Source organism: Coregonus lavaretus (genome assembly GCF_964263955.1).
Source record: "Coregonus lavaretus genome assembly, chromosome: 12".
NCBI lineage: Eukaryota > Metazoa > Chordata > Actinopteri > Salmoniformes > Salmonidae > Coregonus > Coregonus lavaretus.
This window is the reverse complement of record NC_139999.1, coordinates 30,061,770-30,081,070: the sequence shown is the minus strand read 5'-3', so window position 1 is coordinate 30,081,070 and position 19,301 is coordinate 30,061,770. Positions and strand designations below refer to the sequence as shown.

Here is a 19,301-nt window from a genome sequence, read left to right as displayed (position 1 = left end):
GAACCTGAAAAATGTTGTTCGCTCGAGAAACACAGTAAGCTAATATAGTGAGAAACACAGACAATTTAAGACAGCCCATCAATGTAAGAGGTTACAGCAGGTAGTACATTAACAAAATATATGCAAGTAACACAGAAATGTAAGTATTTTCTTGTTTTTTAATCATTGTCAGGCAAACCCCATATGACAATTATATTGATGACAGGTGCTTTTACAATACAGAACTCAAGAGATCATGACAGGCCAATGGAAAGGCCATACCTGACCTCAAAAAGTAAGACATTCATAGTCATTAGATTATTCCAACTTTTACAGTTCACATAAATGAATTTTGTACACTGGACAAAAATATGAACGCAACATGTAAAGTGTCGGTCCCATGTTTCATGAGAGGAAATAAAAGTACCCAGACATTTTCCATACACACAAAAAACTAATTTTGTGCACAAATTTGTTTCCATCCCTGTTAGTGAGCATTTCTCCTTTGCCAAGGTAATCCTTTCACCTGACAGGTGTGGCACATTAAGAAGCTGATTAAACAGCATGATCATTACACAGGTGCACCTTACGCTTGGGACAATAAAAGGCCACTAAAATGTGCAGTTTTGTCACAACACAAAGCTACAGATGTCTCAAGTTGAGGCAGCATGCAATTGGCATGCTGACTGTAGGAATGTCCACCAGAACTTTTGCCAGAATGTTAATTTCTCTACCATAAGCCTCCAACGTCGTTTTAGAGAATTTGGCGGTACGTCCAACCGGCCTCACAACCGCAGACCACGTGTAATCACGCCAGTCCAGGACCTCCACATCTGGCTTCATTACCTACGGGATCGTCTGAGACCAGCCAACCAGACAGTTGATGAAACTGTGGGTTTGCACAACCGAAGAATTTCTGCACAAACTGTCAGAAACCGTCTCAGGGAAGCTCATCTGCGTGCTCACCACGGTCTTGACCTGACTGCAGTTCAGCTTCGTAACCGACTTCAGTGGGCAAATGATCACCTTCGATGGCCACTGGCACGCCGATAGAAGTGTGCTCTTCACGGATGAATCCCGGTTTAAACTGTACCGGGCAGACGGCGTGTATGGCGTCGTGTGGGCGAGCGGTTTGCTGATGTCAACGTTGTGAACAGGTACGGGCAGGCATAAGCTACGGACAACGAACACAATTGCTTTTGATCGATTGCAATTTAAATGCAGAGATACCGTGCCAAGATCCTGAGGCCCATTGCCGTGCCATTCAGCCGCTGCCATCACCTCATGTTTCAGCATGATAATGCACTGCCCCATGTCGCAAGGATCTGCACAGAATTCCTGGAAGCTGAAAATGTCCCAGTTCTTTCATGGCCTGCATACTCACCAGACATGTCACCCATTGAGCATGTTTGGGATGCTCTGGATAGAAGTGTACAACAGCGTTTCAGTTCCCGCCAATATCCAGCAACTTCACACAGCCATTGAAGAGGAGTGGGACAACATTCCACTCTATGCGAAAGAGATGTGTCGCGTTGCATGAGGCAAATAGTGTTCACACCAGATACTGGCTGGTTTTCTGATCCATACCCCTAATTTTTGGGGGGTTATCTGTGACCAACAGATGCATAGCTGTATTCCCAGTCATGTGAAAGCCATAGATTAGGGGCTAATTAATTCATTTAAAATTGACTGATTTCCTTATATGTACCTTAACTCTGTAAAATCTTTGAAATTGTTGCATTTATATTTTTGTTCAGTGTATTTGATTCATATCAAGACCAGCAGTACAATAACTCTTGAGAATCTGGCAAACTATTAAGACCCCAAATAGAAACAGCAGAGTAGAAAAAAAACTACGTATTACAAAGCTGAAGAATTCCTGATTTTATCTTGGATTTCATGTCATGATGTCACACGTATATTGCTTGCAGGTGCTCCACTCCAGTGAAATGGGTACCCCTCTTAACCCAAACAATTATCCCAACAACACACTCTCCAATATCTCAGTCCTTTGTTCATTCTTCCATCCATTTCTACCCATGAACTGAGTTACCGGACTCCAACCAGAGCCTAAACTAGCCTCTACAATTAAGGTAGGAGGAGAAGAGAGCTGCCACATGACATAGAAGTCAATAAAATATCAGAAGGAGCCCATTGATCATGGGATCAATAACCTAAGCCCCTCCTCCATAAAGGTGCAGCATGACGCCAGTTGGCTCAATACAGTTTCCATCCATCTCCAAAGTAGCTGTCTGCCACACAACCCCATACCTCCATTCAAGGTAGGGAAACGGAGTACATCAAGGAATATCTACACACCATCTATACCATTCATTCTGTTGGCCCAGACCAAGGCCTTCAAGCCTGAGATATCCACAGCAGAACGTGTCAGAACGAGAAAGGTCATAGTGAGATAAAGATGACACTGGGTTGGAGACTAAAATGCCCTTGGCTGACATCTCATTGTGGTTGAGAATACAGAACAGAGGTAGGCTAGGCAACATTGGTTATGGAGTGTCTGATAGTATCTGCAGGCTTGCCATAATCCACCCAGGCTCTGAATCACCTGATGCAATTAATCATCTCTGATCCTGAGCCACAAAAGGGAAACTCAATTAGTTTAGCCACGGAAGGATTCCTATTCCGTTCCAAATGGCTGCTGTTCATCACCCTAGGAGGGAGATAATAAACATTGGTGGAGGATGAGGCAAGTTAACTCCTATACAATGTAAAGCACTTTGACACCTGGTGAAATATATAACTAACCGTGATCAACGTTGCTTTCCCTTGTGGTACAACGTTCAGTAGCTCTCACATGGCTGTTAGCATACCAGACTCAACAAATGTGGGCTGAGTTGTTTCAAGCCAGGGCAAATCTAGGTGTAAACCAGGATGTAGCCTGGTAGAGGAAGTGTAACATGCCCAGGCAGACCCCTAGGCAACAGACACAGATATAGGTCTCAGTCCCCCAGACCAGGTAGACATCAGTCAGGTAGTACACCCTGGTGTAGGGTGTAGGAGAGAGAGGGGTCTAGGCAGACCTCTGGGTATAGAACAAAATGTAGGCCTGAGTGTTGCACACCTCCTCCACGCTGCACACGTTCATCTCAGAGTCATTACAGTGGACCCAGAAACCTGGAAACACACACAGGGAGGGGGCTGGTTACGGCTACAGTCCCAACAGGAACTCATGTATTAGGTTACACTTGGAGCAAACTGTTTATGAGAGTCAACTGCACTACACAACCAAACTATACATTTTACCAATTCATCATGTTTTTTAAATCTGAAAAGACCACATGACAATTCCACCTAAACTGTAGGCTATTCTAAGAAAGAGTTATTAGCTTTGATGCAAGTTTCTGATATCTTGGTCCCACTCACCTCCCTCTGTGTTGTAGCAGTATGCAGTGTAGTGCCCTGAGCCAAAGCCTTTCCCGTGGTGCATGACTACAGCAGACAGGTCGTAGGTGTAGCCCTCTCTGTGAACCGACTGGCCCGAGTCTGTGCAGCAGTAGGGCTCTATGTTCAAAACCTGGTCAAAGGCCACATGGACGCCAATCTTCTCCCTGTGGTTCCGGCCTGACCATCTGTCACAGAACAGGGATTGGTTATCTTATGCTTGGCCTTGTTACAAGACATCCCCTTGCAGAAATATACAATCCTACCAACTAAACCATAACACACATTTGGAAACCAAGAAGGACAGACACGATAGACAAAGTGGTGGGTGTAAGCAGACAAAGTCTTCAAATGCAGTAGACAAACTGGGTGTATTTGAATAAATACTTCCTGCAAATGTAATAAACGCTCTGAATGACCAGTATGGACTAAAGTTCAGGGCTAACCTAAAGCGTTTGAGGTGCAGCCGTAGAACCTGAGGTAGGCGGTAGATCAGCAGCTGCTTACATGCCTCTGACAGAACCAGGGGCTTGTGGGACGTCTTCCGTCTTTTCCCTGACAAATATAAAACAGAGGTCACAGACGTGTAACATGGAGGTACAGGACGTGACCACTAGAAAAGCAGAACTATATTGTGATTACCCCGAAAGTACAAACTCAGTTTCACTTTCAATATCCGTCTATTGGCTAATTGGTCAAATAAAATCTAGCCCAAAATGAGAGAAACACACAATAGTGCTCTCCAGCTTGTAGTCCTAAAAACCGGAAACACATACTTAGGAGATCTTATAGGTTTTGTGCTATGAGATAATATCAGTCAGTTAACATGACCTTTATGAATTATGACGCCAGTTAACATGATCTTTATGAATTATGACACCTTTGTGCTTTTTTAAATTAAATGATAAATTCAAAAAGTGACTTCAGTTGATTAAGATTATCTCATAGAACAAAACGTATAAGATCTCCTAAGCCTGTGCTTACCACAGACCTTATTTTCGGCGTGTATCCAAAACCTACAAAAACTCCATTAATTTCCCCCATAGGCTTTGTCCAACAAACCATGGCGGTGTTAGTGCCTACAAAAAGACGCCATTACTATTGCTCTCTATAGGCCTACTTCCCTAACCATGATTCTGGTTGAATAGCTGAATAAAAAGGATAGCAAAACACAGTACAGGAGGATTAGTCTATTCCACAAACAGACATGAGTCTCTGTCCCAGTACTAACTGTTGCAGTGGTTGCAGGCATAGATGCTGCCCTCCAGAGCCTCCGTCTCAGTGAACTTGGCCAGCATCTCAGTGAGGGAGCAGCTGCGCTGGTAGGCCAGAGACGCAGCCGAGCCCTTCTCCGTGCTGTGGTAGCGCTCCGGGAACTCCAGGGACAGGTCCCAGAACGGCTCCACCGTGTTCGACTTGTGCTTACAGGACAGACAAGTCACCTGGACGGATACAGGGATAACCAAGCAAACATTTCACCAAGGGCTAATTAGTTGAAAAACCAGAGAGCCGACATCCAAGTCCTGGTTTGCAACTGTATTGCCCTGCTGGACTTGGGAAACTTGGAAAAGGGCTCAGTAAAAAGCAATAGGTAGCTCTTAAAAAAGACTCAGCTGGAGTGAAATCCAGCAATCAACTAGTATAAGGAGAGAAAACCTAGTCTAAAGTGGGAAAAGCTTAAACCTAATGTGATTAATAAACATCATTAGGTCTTTAGTGACTACCTTCAGCCATGATAGGGTGTTGAAGGTCAAACCTAAATAAATGAATGTGTTGTGTACTATTGCCATGGGAATGAGTTGAGTCCCTTACCTGGCTGAGTAGCTGTCCGTGAAAGATGGTGTTGAGGACCTTGAGCACCTGCTTGGAGAGCTTCCTCTGGGTGATGGGGATGACGATCCTGCGCTTGCTGCCCTCTGACTCCAGCTCTTGCTGTACCTTGTCCAGCAGCTCACACAGGAACTCCTGGGCGTCCTGCTGGTCGTAGCCGCGGAACGCTGGGATCAGGTTCCACACAGAGTGTAGCATGGCAAAGGGCGACACCAATGACCATCGGCCCGACCACATGACCCTGAACAGTGTGTGCAGCTCGTGGCACAGTGACATCTGCTGGCGGGTGGAGGTGCGCGGCTCCTTGGACTGAACCAGCTCTGCTGCGTTTAGGCAGGGGGGCGAGCTCTGCTTGCTGACAGCAGTGAGACCCCCACTGGCTGCCTTCCCCATGCCACGTCCCAGAGGGCAGCCTGGTGTGGCTGCACTACCACTCCCCACCACAGCCCCAGCCACACCCTGGTTTGTCTTGGCCAGCAGCTCCTCAGTCTCACACATGTCCAATGTGAGGAAGCACTCCCTGAATTTCTGCAGGTGGCTCAGCACCTGTAAGATAGAGTTCATGTAGCACGTGTTCCCAAGGTTACGTAGCCCTGTGACCCCCGGGGCCAGTCTACGACGGGTCGCTTTATGGGAGGAGTAGTACCTCCGTACTTTGAGTTTACGGGTCCTGCCATTGCTGGGGGGCTTCAGGGATAGAAGGGAGGGCTTTTTGGGCGGAGGCAGACGCTCCGGAGGGTCGCGGAACTTCAGGGGGATGAGTGTGATGGTTGAGCGGGGTGCCTGGGTGAGCAGCCTGGCACTCTTCCTGGGCGGCACATTGGCCAGCTCTCCCATGAGTCTCCTCTTCACCTCATTCTTCTGGCGCCGGACCTCCTCAAGTTTCTCCTCCCGCTGGCTCTGTTCCTCCTGCTGCCGGCTCCTCCAGCGGCGCAGCATCTTCCCCAGCAGCACCTTCCTTCGGTGCCATAACGCCGTCTGCATGGCAGGCTGGGGCCCGCTCTCGCCCACCCAGGGGTTGCAGTCACCCCCTGCAGAGGAGCGCAGGGAGCGCCTGCCAGGGCTGCGCACAGTGGAGAGCGCCCCTCGCAGGAGCTTGAGGTCTCCTTCAGCATTGTCGTTGAGCACATAGTCCCCACAGGCGAAGCAGAACACGTCCAGCTCCCGCACCTCCATGGCCAGGGGGTGGTTTGACTCCTGGAAGTGTTTGAGGGAGTGCTCCTCCATGAAGCGGCCACAGGCCACGTGGGAACACTTGAGACAGGCCCACACTGACTCGGTGGTGCAGCAGTCCATACAGCGCCATTTCTGTGAGTTGAGGATGGAGTGTTCGTGGCCTAGGCGAAGACGCCCCACGTGCTTACAGCGGTCCATCTCTCCAGATGCACATGTGCCTGCCCACAGCGTCAGGACACACGCCTCTGTGCCAAGCAGCAGCTCATCCTGCAGGAAGGAAACAGAGATCAACTTCAGTACATCACAGGGATAGAAAATCAACCGCTTCATTTCAGATATGCTAAATGCAAAACGTTCTCTATATGAAAGTAAACTGACGGCTGTAGCATTCTGAAACATTTTTTAGGACCAAGAATGTGAACTTGTACACCATGTCGGCTTGTTTTACTTACTGTAAAAAACACTGTGTGCTGATGTAAGTCAGTGTTCTTTCAACATAAGCAAAGGGACCTTCAGGTGCATTCAATCAGCTTCACTCATGTCTGGTTCCGGATCCTGAATAAACTGAAAATAAAATCGGAAAATAAATTGTGCTTGTATAGTGAGTTTTGTACATAACAGTTGACAGATTAAGACATTAATTTGAGCAAAGCAAATATGATTCTAACAAACTTAAAGCAAGTAGCTAGTTCACTAAGTGTGAACATTTACTTGACAGTTTATTAGCAGAATTTAACACAGCTTGTAAACAAAACATAATCATGTTAGGCAATTGAGTTGAGCAGTTGAACACTTTATTAGCCTGCCTGAAAATGAACAAACAATCGATTCAACCATAAAAACAAACAAAGGGATCAAACTGGTCAATGTGCATTGGGTTGGCGTCCAATCAATTGGCTCGATTCAAACTACTAACTAGCTAACTTAGGTTAGCAGTTTTCCCATCTTGGCTTGCCAACTAGCACCAGTTTTGCCATATAACGTGGCAACTCGGCTAGTGCCACAATGAAAATGTAACGTTAGCTACTCACTCCAGCTGATACCACTCGACGCGGGTTATAGAGAGAGTGTGTTCTTGTTCACTTAACCAGCAAGTTCCAACTTATTGTCATGTTTAGTTAGCTATAACGTTACATAGCTGTCCAGGTAGCTAGCTCGCCAATATACACATATCTACCTACTTGTTGGTAACGTTAGCTAACTAGCTAGCTAGCTATGAAGGTTAGCTAGCTAGGGCGATTAAGTTTTACAACACATTCACTGTATTTCTTCAATCATTTGGCTAATGGTACAATAGCAGACATTCTGATCAAATAAAGAAAAAGTAAAACGTCCTTCACCTCATAATGGTGTCCCTTATACCGGTGTTCTTTATTTCTTTAATTTAACACAATGCAGAGAATCAATAGCCTGATGATGGCTAGCATTTGCTAAGCTAGCTAGGCTTGCTAGCCATCAGAACAAAGACTAGTCTGAAATCCACTCTTGTGAACACTGAACAACTTCTGGTTGATATGGTTGACTACACGGAGAAAAAAAATCACTGCCGTTTTGCCATCTAACTAGCTAGCATGCTAGCTAGAATCCACAATGTAAACAAAGCTAAATGTGTCGTATATCAACTTTTGAGTACATCTTCAAACAAAACACCGGGAGGTCAACATACAAATAAAGTCACAGATTCTCAGAAAACCTGCAATGTAGCTATCTAGCTAACAGTAAAATGAAACCCTAACTTCCAGAGGTTGACAAAACACTACACGACAATGTCAGTAGTTGATCCCTAAAATAACTGTTTGTTGTATTTGTAAAAAAAAAAATACAAAATGCGTTCCGCTTCTATTTACCGCCATCATCTGCACGCGAAAGATGTTTTAGACCTCGAGACAACCGAACTATTTCGGTCCTGGAATCAAGTCATTCTGATTGGATTGAACTGATCCCTCTTCCGTCGAGCTTTAGCTCTCATTGGTACAGACAGGATGTAGCATTCATTACTTTGGTCGTGAAAAGATGCAAACTGATCTGATGGTTATTATTTCCATACTAAACAATCTTTGTTATTACCCATAGTAGTCCACATTATTTGAGCTCAGTTGGTCATGGCTTTTCACCTGGAGACTGATACATTATCGGAACAATGAATAATTGATTTATTTCAATTAGTATGGCATACTTTTTCCATTCATAACGGCTGAAAAAGTCCCCTATAAACCATTCATGACAGGACTGTACAGTATACACAAAATATGTCTATGGTTAATAAGTCTAATATTTTTCCGCAAATACAGTTATGAAAAAGAGGAGCTTGATCAATTTAGGTAAACATAGGTTTATTGAGTTAAAAAAACAGTGTTACAAAAAGTGTTTTGTCAGACAATTTTAAAAATAAAAATAACCAACTATTAGTAGGACCATAATGCCCAGATACAACGTTACTATCTAAACTGAATGTCCTTTAAACCGATTACTCTCAAGGATAATCCACAAGACATTTGGGACACAGCATTATTCTGTCAAGAGTTCAGACTTCAACCAGTAAGATTTTGATCTCATTTTTGGCATGATATATTCCTTGCAGTGGTTGTGAAATCCTTTGATCAGTTTGAGTTGCTGTACTGACGCTCAGTACAATTTAAGTTACACAACAGTGTGGCTTAAGATGACGTGTTGCTTGTGTTGGGGTGTGGAGGAAGTACTGCTGCCCTCTTGGTGGTGCTTCTTTATCAGAGATTATCCAGAACTTTCCTGCTGCCATGAAGACGTCAACGTGTGGTCCCTGGGAGCACCTGCTGTTTGCGCACTTTGCTGAACAACTCCAGGTACTGGGTCATGGTGTCAACACAGTCCGCGGGCACATAGAGGCCCTCAGGTTTGTTGGCGAACACAGCGGGCAGCTCCGGGATGCTGGGTCCCAGGAAGCTTTGCATGAACTCTTTCATCAGGTTCCAGCAGTCCCCAGGGACCACACATGGACAGTACTCCACCTAAACAAATAAAGAGATTTGATCGTGGACATCAGTTTAGAAAAAGTGTGACACAGATCAGACAAATCCCCTTTACCCTCCATTGTGTTAATTGGGTGTACAGACCACTCACCTCTACTGAAATGCCCCTCGCGCTGGAGCTCATTGTTACCGCTCCAACCTTTATCAGGAAATCACAATAGCGGTAGCGGGAGCCACGGCTCTCTACCTTGTGCCCCTTGGCGTTCTGGAAGTGGCTTTTCAGCTTAATCATGAGCACGTCAAAGTTTCCATCTGCTGTGAGGCAGGGACCTCCTTCGAACAGGGCTAAGCAGCTCAGGGGGGTTTCTGAGTTATGCATCACATACAGAAGTTTGGTTGGCTGGCCTGTGACAAACAGAGAGAAATAGAGAGAGAAAAGAAAGATGGTTGTTGCCGCCTTGTGGGTAGTTGAAGGATGTAGTCCAATGGATTACATGACAAGATATGAAAGACAATGTTGTTTATGTCATAGCTTAGTAGTACAACTTTAGTTACCGCTGGCATTTCCTGTGGCATGGTACGTCTCACAGTCCACAGTAAAGTTTCCCTGCTTCACAGCGCCCAACTGCTCCAACTTCTTGTGCAGAATGTCTATTGTCTGCTGCACACTCTTTCCCTCTGCCAAAGGCACCTGACACACACTAAGCAAGGGAGACAGCACACTGAGTATAAATGTTCATAACATTAAGATATTGTTCAGCATTAACTTACTGATTTCCAAAAATCACATATTGAAACAATGTCAGATCTGAATGGTGATGTAAGATGCTAGGAAGCTTGGATGAAAAATATACCAGGTGACAGATCATTGAGTTGTGTACTGTTTCCTGTTGATCCACATGGGATCTTGGACCATGTAAAAGACCAGGTGTGATAAGTAATGTAGCTAGCTAGCTATTGATATGTTGTTGGATACAAGTTTGATAAAAAAGCAAACAATAGAATCTCACCAAGTCACCCCCATTGATTCAAGCCGTTTGTTATTTTCTTACTACGAAAATGAACACGCTTCCTGCTGAAAAATGGTCTGTTTCCGGTATTAGGAGGAAATGAGGTAATCTGTCTGCGCCTACTTTTTTTTCTCGTGCGTATAACATTTTAATGCATTAATTTTGTTCATATAAATGTTTTGAAGATAAAACAATTCCAATTTATCCAGTAATACATACCAAAGGCGTTGTTTCCTGTTCTAAATGGCTCTGATATTATGTTTCGTCCCCGATACTACGTCACTTCCGTTGGATAAAAACGCACGTGTGTTGACTGGAACCTTTTGGTGAGAATTTCCACATTAGCTACTTCATGAATTAGTAAACTTCGAAAAAGTCTGTATAGTAAACTAACACAGATGCCGAAAGTGAAGAAATCGAAAGGTGGAGGTGTTGAGAAAGGTGGCGACGAAATGGTTGCGCTGGCTGACCAGATTCTTCAAGGGGATATGGTTCGAGTACATGGCCGAGTGAAGACCAGGGATCAACGGGTAGAAGATGAAGACGAGTACGTGGACGAACGCCTATCAAGGAAGATCCTGGAGCAGGCACGAATCCAGCAAGAAGAACTACAGACAGAATATGGCTTGGCACCAGAGGTCAAGAAAAAGCAAGCCACTGTTTTAGGTAAGGTGAATTTGCAAGCCAGAAAATGCCTGTCTGCTGATGTTTTTTTGTCTTGCTAGCTAGCTAACTATCCACAACAACCACACATTACACTTGACTACTGAGAACCTTTTCATGGAGGTCAACTCCAGTCATTGTTATTCCAGTCATTGTTATTCTTGAAGTGGTGTGCTATGCTCAGTTATGCAGGTGGTACAGTTTCATGGAATATGGATGTTGTCATATACCCTTGCAGGGCCAGATTCTCAGGATGCAGACTCTGATGAGGAGTGGCCGGCGCTGGGTGAAGCCGGGGCCGGTGAGGAGGAAGAGGCTAACTGTGGGACAGAAGTGGTGGTTGACCCAGAGGATGAGAAAGCTATGCAGATGTTCATGAACAAGAATCCTCCCATGAGGTATAGCATGAGGCCCCAAAACTCTGAACCAAACCACTGTGCTTAAAATCTTGATGATGAATGATTTGACATTTTTTGTCAATTTTTTATTTTATTTGTTAAAGACACCTAGATGCCATGGAATATGACAACAGCACTATCATGCCATAAAAGTGAAATTCATGTTTTCTCTTCCAAAAAAGAATCATAACTTTGTAGCTTTGGGCCCCGTGAAACTCAGTTGGTAGAGCATGGCACTTGCAACGCCAGGGTTGTGGGTTCGATTCCCACAGGGGGGGCCAGTATGAAAAATATATAATGTATGCACTCACTAACTGTAAGTCGCTCTGGATAAGAGCGTCTGCTAAATGACTAAAATGTAAAATGTAGCTGAGTATGGATTTCCTCAGTGTTGTCCTTGTTCTGTTTTTTCAGACGAACTCTAGCAGACATCATCATGGAGAAGATCACAGAGAAGCAGACAGAGGTGGGGACAGTGATGTCTGAGGTGTCAGGAAGACCCATGCCCCAGCTGGACCCCAGGATCATTGAAGTGTACAAAGGTGTCAACAAGGTAACCCTGCGACTGGCCACCTGTCATTTTCCATTCCATCAGATTTCAGTCAGAACAGTCAGAGGCTGAATATTACCAACTGATATTATTAACTGGTTTTTCTCGGTTGCTCCAGGTTCTGTCAAGATATCGTAGTGGCAAGCTGCCCAAAGCTTTCAAGATCATTCCAGCACTGTCAAACTGGGAGCAGGTTCTGTACTTGACAGAGCCTGAGACCTGGACTGCTGCTGCTATGTACCAGGCAACAAGGTCTGATAAAAAATTAAGAGGAGGATTTGTTAACATCTATCAAAAACCTTTATTTAATTATTAGAAAGCACCTCATGGATATTTATTACCGACACTGATTTTTCTTCTTTCTGAACAGAATCTTCTCATCCAATCTGAAGGAACGAATGGCCCAACGGTTCTACAACTTGGTGCTACTGCCAAGGATACGAGATGACATTGCAGAGTATAAAAAACTAAACTTCCACCTGTACATGGCCCTGAAGAAGGCTCTTTTCAAGCCAGGGGCATGGTTCAAAGGTGAGACAAATCAAGAACATGTATCAAAGGGGAGAGAAATAGTAAGGTAGATGATCTGAAAGCTTGGTTGATAATCAATTTATGGTTGCCAGGATGTAATAATGGGGGATGAAAGATAATACACATTTTGATGTCAGGTATTCAACACTTTTGCCAAGGATACTACTTAGTGGGTTTTGTTTTGAGTTGACTTTGGCAATCAGCCAAAAGACAGTCGTTTTCACTAGGTGGCAGTATTGTCTAACCAGATCACAGACTGAACCAGATTTAGACAGTTATTTTAGTTATTTAGTGTAAGCAAGCAATGGTAAATGCTAAGTGGAATGCTTGGGATGACCCAACTCTGACATCACCCCATTGAAGTTGGCATTGAAAATGGGTAAGGTAAGGGATAAGGTTAGACTTAGGTAAGGGTTTTGGTTAAGGCAGGATCTAGGGGTAAGGTCAACACAAGGATTCCACTTAGCATCTACTGCAAAGGGTAAAAAAAGCTATGGTGTTGTACCTTAGCTTGAGTTTTTATCTCAAGGAAAATAAGAATGATCAACTATGATCTATTTAAAGGTGAACTATGTAGAAATCGCTCTGCCATTTCCTGGTTGCAAAAATTCAAGTAGTTAACCTAATTTCAGTTTATGTGACAAAACAAGCAAGTATAGTGTAGAGAATCATTGTACCATCTAAACCGCTGTGAAATATATTTTCCATAACCAAACATATTGTATTTTCAGCTGTTTGAAGCTAGTGTACAAAAATCTGCAACAATTAAACTTAAGAACAGCTCTACCACTTCGTAGACTTGCTTTCAATGAGAAGACAGATCTATAACTCACAGTTCTATGTGAATTTGGTTGGGTGGGCCAAAAAGTGAGATATTGCAGCTTTAACATTTCTTGTGCATTTGTACAATATGTGTTGTACAATATTTTATCTATTTGTTTCCAGGTAACGACTTTGTACCCCTTAACCCAGCATATGTTTAATGTGTTTTATGTGTCACTGTGTGCTCACACATCTCTCTTTCTCACTCAGGCATCCTCATCCCGCTCTGTGAATCTGGAACATGCACTCTCAGGGAGGCTATCATCATTGGCAGCATACTCACAAAGTGCTCAATCCCTGTACTGCACTCCAGGTAAGATACACTCTTTTACCTGAGTTATGTGTGCAATTTTGTAAGGTCTATGATGCCCTAATGTGATTGCTCAGCTTGCTGCTTGGCTAGGGACTTGGTTTTTAACAGTTGCAGCTTGACTGTTGATGATCATGTATGTAGGAATTCATGTGAATGTGTGGTACAACAGTATTTAAGGTAGTAGAACAGCATGGCTTGCCAGAAAATAATGCAGTAAACTAATTACTCTGATTCTCTGCAGTGCTGCCATGCTCAAACTGGCAGAGATGGAATACAATGGAGCCAACAGCATCTTCCTGCGACTCTTACTGGATAAAAAATACGCCCTGCCCTTTCGTGTCCTGGATGCCCTGGTCGGCCACTTCCTGTCCTTCCGCAGTGAGAAGCGCGTCCTTCCTGTGCTGTGGCACCAGAGTCTGCTCACCCTGGCACAGCGCTACAAGGCCGACTTGGCCTCCGAACAGAAGGCTGCTCTACTGGAGCTGCTTAAGGTGCAGACACACCCCCAGATTTCTGCAGAGATCCGTCGGGAGCTGCAGAACTCAGAGTCCCGTGATCTGGAAACCGCCATGCCTGTCACAATGGCTATGGACTGAGTATGGAGCTGAGCAAGGCCGCACCCTCTCAGTCTCAGTGCCCACCTTTCCCTTCTTTCTCCCCAACATACCCTCATTTACTAAACTGCCCACAACACATACATGTGTGAACTGTTTTTCCCATGCCAAATGCTCTATCATTGCTATGGAGACAAGAGTAAAAGCTAAAAGAGATGGATTACAGATTAACATTAATTCAACATCCTGACTATCAGTGATATTATGGAATTCCTTTCTAATGTGCAAGTGAGGATGTAATTTACAAACCGAAATACCTAACTGTCGTAAACATACATTCAATTTATTGAGTGGAAATGATAGAGATGTGTTTGCCAGTTTTTAAGCAATGTCTGTTTCACAAGTAAAGATAATGTATAAGCTGACTTGTTTGTATGACTTCATAATTTCCAAAGGAATTTAGAGTAGCAATAGCACACCGACCCTTTTGGGGGGGGGAAACAAATATTTTCAATGAGTGCATGTTTGTAACATGGTTGTGAGCTAATGGAGGAAAATTATACAAAATACTATTAAAGTGTTACTGGAAAAATTAACATTTTGAATAAATTGTTTCCTTGCTTTAAAGTGAAATGTCTGAAGTTGCATTGCTACCACTCACAAAAAAATAAGAGCACATTTCACAGCTAGCTAGAACTCTTACCTATGGAAGCCTGTTACCGCTACCCAAAAACAAATCTGACTATGAGATGAAGTCATTATTATGAGATAGTAAGTCTGGATCATGGACATTGAATAGTCAACAGATCTGCCCCTTTTAAAGGGGCAATCTGTGATTCAAACTAACAAAGCATACTCCCCGCCACTTTATTTGGTACAGTGCCTTGCAAAGGTATTCATCCCCCTAGGCATTTTTCCTATTTTGTTGCATTACAACCTGTTTTTGATATGGATTTTTATTTGGATTTCATGTAATGGACATACACAAAATAGTCCAAATTGGAGAAGTGAAAAAAAAAAAAGACTTGTTTAAAAAAAAAATCTAAAAAAATCAAGAATGGAAAAGTGGTGCGTGCATATGTATTCACCCCCTTTGCTATGAAGCCCCTAAATAAGATCTGGTGCAATTACCTCCAGAAGTCACATAATTAGTTAAATAAAAGTCCACCTGTGTGCAATCTAAGTGTCACATGATATGTCACATGATCTCAGTATATATACATCTGTTCTGAAAGGCCCCAGATTCTGCAACACCACTAAGCAAGGGGCACCACCAAGCAAGCGACACCATGAAGACCAAGGAGCTCTCAAAACAGGTAAAGGACAAAGTTGTGGAGAAGTACAGATCAGGGTTGGGTTATAAAAAAATATCAGAAACTTTGAACATCCCACGGAGCACCATTAAATCCATTATTAAAAAATGGAAAGAATATGGCACCACAACAAACCTGCCAAGAGAGGGCCGCCCACCAAAACCCATGGACCAGGCAAGGAGGGCATTAATCAAAGAGGCAACAAAGAGACCAAAGATAACCCTGAAAGAGCTGCAAAGCGCCACAGCGGAGATTGGAGTATCTGTCCATAGGACCACTTTAAGCCATACACTCCACAGAGCTGGGCTTTACGGAAAAGTGGCCAGAAAAAAGCCATTGCTTAAAGAAAAAATAAGCAAACACGTTTGGTGTTCGCCAAAAGGCATGTGGGAGACTCCCCAAACATATGGAAGAAGGTACTCTGGTCAGATGAGACTAAAATTGAGCTTTTTGGCCATCAAGGAAAACGCTATGTCTGGCGCAAACCCAACACCTCTCATCACCCCGAGAACACCATCCCCACAGTGAAGCATGGTGGTGGCAGCATCATGCTGTGGGAATGTTTTTCATCGGCAGGGACTGGGAAACTGGTCAGAATTGAAGGAATGATGGATGCCGCTAAATACAGGGAAATTCTTGAGGGAAACCTGTTTCAGTCTTCCAGAGATCTGAGACTGGGACGGAGGTTCACCTTCCAGCAGGACAATGACCCTAAGCATACTGCTAAAGCAACACTTGAGTGGTTTAAGGGGAAACATTTAAATGTCTTGGAATGGCCTAGTCGAAGCCCAGACCTCAATCCAATTGAGAATTTGTGGTATTACTTAAAGATTGCTGTACACCTGCGGAACACATCCAACTTGAAGGAGCTGGAGCAGTTTTGCTTTGAAGAATGGGCAAAAATCCCAGTGGCTAGATGTGCCAAGCTTATAGAGACATACCCCAAGAGACTTGCAGCTGTAATTGCTGCAAAAGGTGGCTCTACAAAGTATTGACTTTGGGGGAGTGAATAGTTATGCATGCTCAAGTTTTCAGTTTTTTTTGTCTTATTTCTTGTTTGTTTCACAAAATGTTTTATTTTGCATCTTCAAAGTGGTAGGCATGTTGTGTAAATCAAATGATACAAACCCCCCCCAAAATCCATTTTAATTCCAAGTTGTAAGGCAACAAAATAGGAAAAATGCCAAGGAGGGTGAATACTTTTGCAAGCCACTGTAAACAGCTGAGGAATGGGGCAGGAGAAATGTAACCACTCTCAAATACATAGACACAAGGACTCTCACGAATGGATGCAAGGACTGACTATCCATGAGATCAAAATGATTGTTTTAACCATGTTTCGAAGCTATACAGTGTTTGTTTACAATTACATTGTTTTAAACAATGGAGTAAAACAAGCTTATATTTTCGGTTCTGATGAGGTAATACCATTGCTCATGAGGCATTTCTAAGTTACATTCTTCAAGAATCAATGGCTATATATTAAACCAAAATTGGATGTACCAATCCCAGATTGCCCCTTTTGATGGATTTAATTGAATTAATGAATTAATTAAATCTGATATCATCCAGATGTCATCAAACAGTCACCAATTCACATCAACAAAACTCCAATCCATTAATATGGAACAATATCACCACAAACTCTCTCTCTCTCTCACACACACACACACACACACAAGACACACACCCTAAAGGATATACGGTTGAAGTCGGAAGTTTACATACACCTTAGCCAAATACATTTAAACTCAGTTTTTCACAATTCCTGACATTTAATCCTAGTAAAAAGTCCCTGTCTTAGGTCAGTTAGGATCACCACTTAATTTTAAGAATGTGAAATGTCAGAATAATAGTAGAGAGAATGATTTATTTCAGCTTTTATTTCTTTCATCACATTCCCAGTGGGTCAGAAGTTTAAATACACTCAATTAGTATTTGGTAGCATTGCCTTTAAATTGTTTAACTTGGGTCAAACGTTTCAGGTAGCCTTCCACAAGGTTGCTTGCAGGCCGAAGAACACATTTACATTTACATCATTTAGCAGACGCTCTTATCCCGAACACCATCCCAACCGTGAAGCACGGGGGTGGCAGCATCATGCTGTGGGGGTGCTTTGCTGCAGGAGGGACTGGTGCACTTCACAAAATAGATGGCATCATGAGGAAGGAAAATTATGTGGATATATTGAAGCAACATCTCAAGACATCAGTCAGGAAGTTAAAGCTTGGTCGAAAAATGGGTCTTCCAAATGGACATGACCCCAAGCATACTTCCAAAGTTGTGGCAAAATGGCTTAAGGACAACAAAGTCAAGGTATTGGAGTGGCCATCACAAAGCCCTGACCTCAATCCTGTTGAAAAAGCGTGTGCGAGCAAGGAGCCCTACAAACCTGACTCAGTTACACCAGCTCTGTCAGGAGGAATGGGCCAAAATTCACCCAACTTATTGTGGGAAGCTTGTGGAAGGCTACCTGAAACGATTGACCCAAGTTAAACAATTTAAAGGCAATGCTACCAAATACTAATTGAGTGTATGTAAACTTCTGACCCACTGTGAATGTGATGAAATAAATAGAAGCTGAAATAAATAATTCTCTCTACTATTATTCTGACATTTCACATTCTTAAAATAAAGTGGTGATCCTAACTGACCTAAAACAGGGAATTTTTACTAGGATTAAATGTCAGGAATTGTTAAAAACGGAGTTAAATGTATTTGGCTAAGGTGTATGTAAACTTTCGACTTCAACTGTAGATGTCCTAACCGACTTGCCAAAACTATAGTTTTTAACAAGACATTTGTGGAGTGGTTGAAAAATTTGTTTTAATGACTCCAACCTAAGTGTATGTAAACTTCCGACTTCAACTGTACATAATGTTATCCTTGAAAGTTAAGGAGGGCCTGATGCAAAGTGCACATTGGATTCCTGTGATACAGATCGCCTAAACTTATCTCATAATAATGACTTACTATCTAATTATTATGACTTCCATATCTCATAATTATGACTTATCTCACAATTATGACTTAATATATCATTATGACTTACTATCACATAGTTATGATTTGCATATCTCATATCTCATCTCATAATTAATGGTGTAAAGTATTTAAGTAAAAATACTTTAAAGTACTACTTAAGTAGTTTTTTGGGGTATCTGTACTTTTTATATTTTACTTTTACTTCACTACATCCCTAAAGAAAAGAATGTACTTTTTACTCCATACATTTTCCCTGACACCCAAAAGTACTCATTACATTTGGAATGCTTGGCAGGACAGGAAAATGGTCCAATTAATGCACGTATAAAGAGAACATCCCTGGTCATCCCTACTGCCTCTGATCTGGCGCACTCACTAAACACATGCTTCCTTTGTAAATTATGTTGGAGTGTGCCCCTGGCTATCCGTAAATAAAATAAAAAAACAAGAAAATTGTGCCATCTGGTTTGCTTAATATAAGGAATTTGAAGTGATTTATAGGTTTACTTATGATACTTAAGTACATTTAAAACCAAATATTTTTTGACATTTACTCAAGTAGTATTTTACTGGGTGACTTTTACTTTTACTTGAGTCATTTTCTATTAAGGTATCATTACTTTTACTCAACTATGACAATTGGGTACTTTTTCCACCACTGCATAATTATGATTTACTATCTCATAACTTGCAGTCAGATTTTCTTTTTTGGTGGCGGGAACGAGCTTCCATAGCCACCTCACTTGCTTCTAAACATTATATTTCACATAGCTAATTAAAGTAATGTGAATGAGAGGAAAGGTACTCAACCTACTTATTTGACATCT

At 42.8% G+C, this 19,301-nt stretch overlaps 3 protein-coding genes across 3 annotated transcripts; 1 reads left to right on the top strand and 2 right to left on the bottom strand.

Annotated features, from left to right (window-relative positions):
* Nucleotides 1-150: 150 nt before the first annotated feature.
* Nucleotides 151-8,224, bottom strand: usp49 (ubiquitin specific peptidase 49). Its single transcript, XM_084173796.1, has 7 exons — nucleotides 7,728-8,224; nucleotides 6,840-6,951; nucleotides 5,194-6,654; nucleotides 4,613-4,823; nucleotides 3,828-3,936; nucleotides 3,364-3,569; nucleotides 151-3,114 (listed from the first exon to the last, which is right to left on the bottom strand). The coding sequence occupies exons 3-7, from the start codon at nucleotides 6,583-6,585 to the stop codon at nucleotides 3,011-3,013; spliced, it is 2,022 nt and encodes a 673-aa protein (XP_084029922.1). The 5' UTR covers nucleotides 6,586-6,654; nucleotides 6,840-6,951; nucleotides 7,728-8,224; the 3' UTR covers nucleotides 151-3,010.
* Nucleotides 8,225-8,700: 476 nt separating this feature from the next.
* Nucleotides 8,701-10,424, bottom strand: med20 (mediator complex subunit 20). Its single transcript, XM_084173049.1, has 4 exons — nucleotides 10,346-10,424; nucleotides 9,891-10,036; nucleotides 9,487-9,740; nucleotides 8,701-9,374 (listed from the first exon to the last, which is right to left on the bottom strand). The coding sequence occupies exons 1-4, from the start codon at nucleotides 10,357-10,359 to the stop codon at nucleotides 9,153-9,155; spliced, it is 636 nt and encodes a 211-aa protein (XP_084029175.1). The 5' UTR covers nucleotides 10,360-10,424; the 3' UTR covers nucleotides 8,701-9,152.
* A 199-nt stretch (nucleotides 10,425-10,623) lies between these two features.
* On the top strand, nucleotides 10,624-14,772 carry bysl (bystin-like). The gene is made up of 7 exons (XM_084172883.1): nucleotides 10,624-11,011; nucleotides 11,247-11,406; nucleotides 11,821-11,959; nucleotides 12,075-12,208; nucleotides 12,327-12,487; nucleotides 13,520-13,622; nucleotides 13,864-14,772. Exons 1-7 carry the CDS (start codon nucleotides 10,744-10,746, stop codon nucleotides 14,216-14,218), a joined length of 1,320 nt encoding a protein of 439 aa, XP_084029009.1. The 5' UTR covers nucleotides 10,624-10,743; the 3' UTR covers nucleotides 14,219-14,772.
* The last annotated feature ends 4,529 nt before the right edge of the window (nucleotides 14,773-19,301 follow it).

Bases quoted from the DNA above. Each gene is read 5' to 3' on its own strand.
- bysl (XM_084172883.1), top strand. From the start codon at position 10,744: ATGCCGAAAGTGAAGAAATCGAAAGGTGGAGGTGTTGAGAAAGGTGGC. The intron at 11,012-11,246 runs GTAAGGTGAATT...ATACCCTTGCAG, and splicing joins AAAGCAAGCCACTGTTTTAG to GGCCAGATTCTCAGGATGCA. The intron at 12,209-12,326 runs GTCTGATAAAAA...CTTTCTGAACAG, and splicing joins GCTATGTACCAGGCAACAAG to AATCTTCTCATCCAATCTGA.
- usp49 (XM_084173796.1), bottom strand. From the start codon at position 6,585: ATGGACCGCTGTAAGCACGTGGGGCGTCTTCGCCTAGGCCACGAACAC. The intron at 4,824-5,193 runs GTAAGGGACTCA...GTATCCGTCCAG, and splicing joins ACGGACAGCTACTCAGCCAG to GTGACTTGTCTGTCCTGTAA. The intron at 3,570-3,827 runs GTTAGCCCTGAA...GTTCTGTGACAG, and splicing joins CTGCACCTCAAACGCTTTAG to ATGGTCAGGCCGGAACCACA.
- med20 (XM_084173049.1), bottom strand. The intron at 9,741-9,890 runs GTAACTAAAGTT...TGTTTGTCACAG, and splicing joins TGCCACAGGAAATGCCAGCG to GCCAGCCAACCAAACTTCTG. The intron at 9,375-9,486 runs GTGAGTGGTCTG...TTATTTGTTTAG, and splicing joins CGAGGGGCATTTCAGTAGAG to GTGGAGTACTGTCCATGTGT.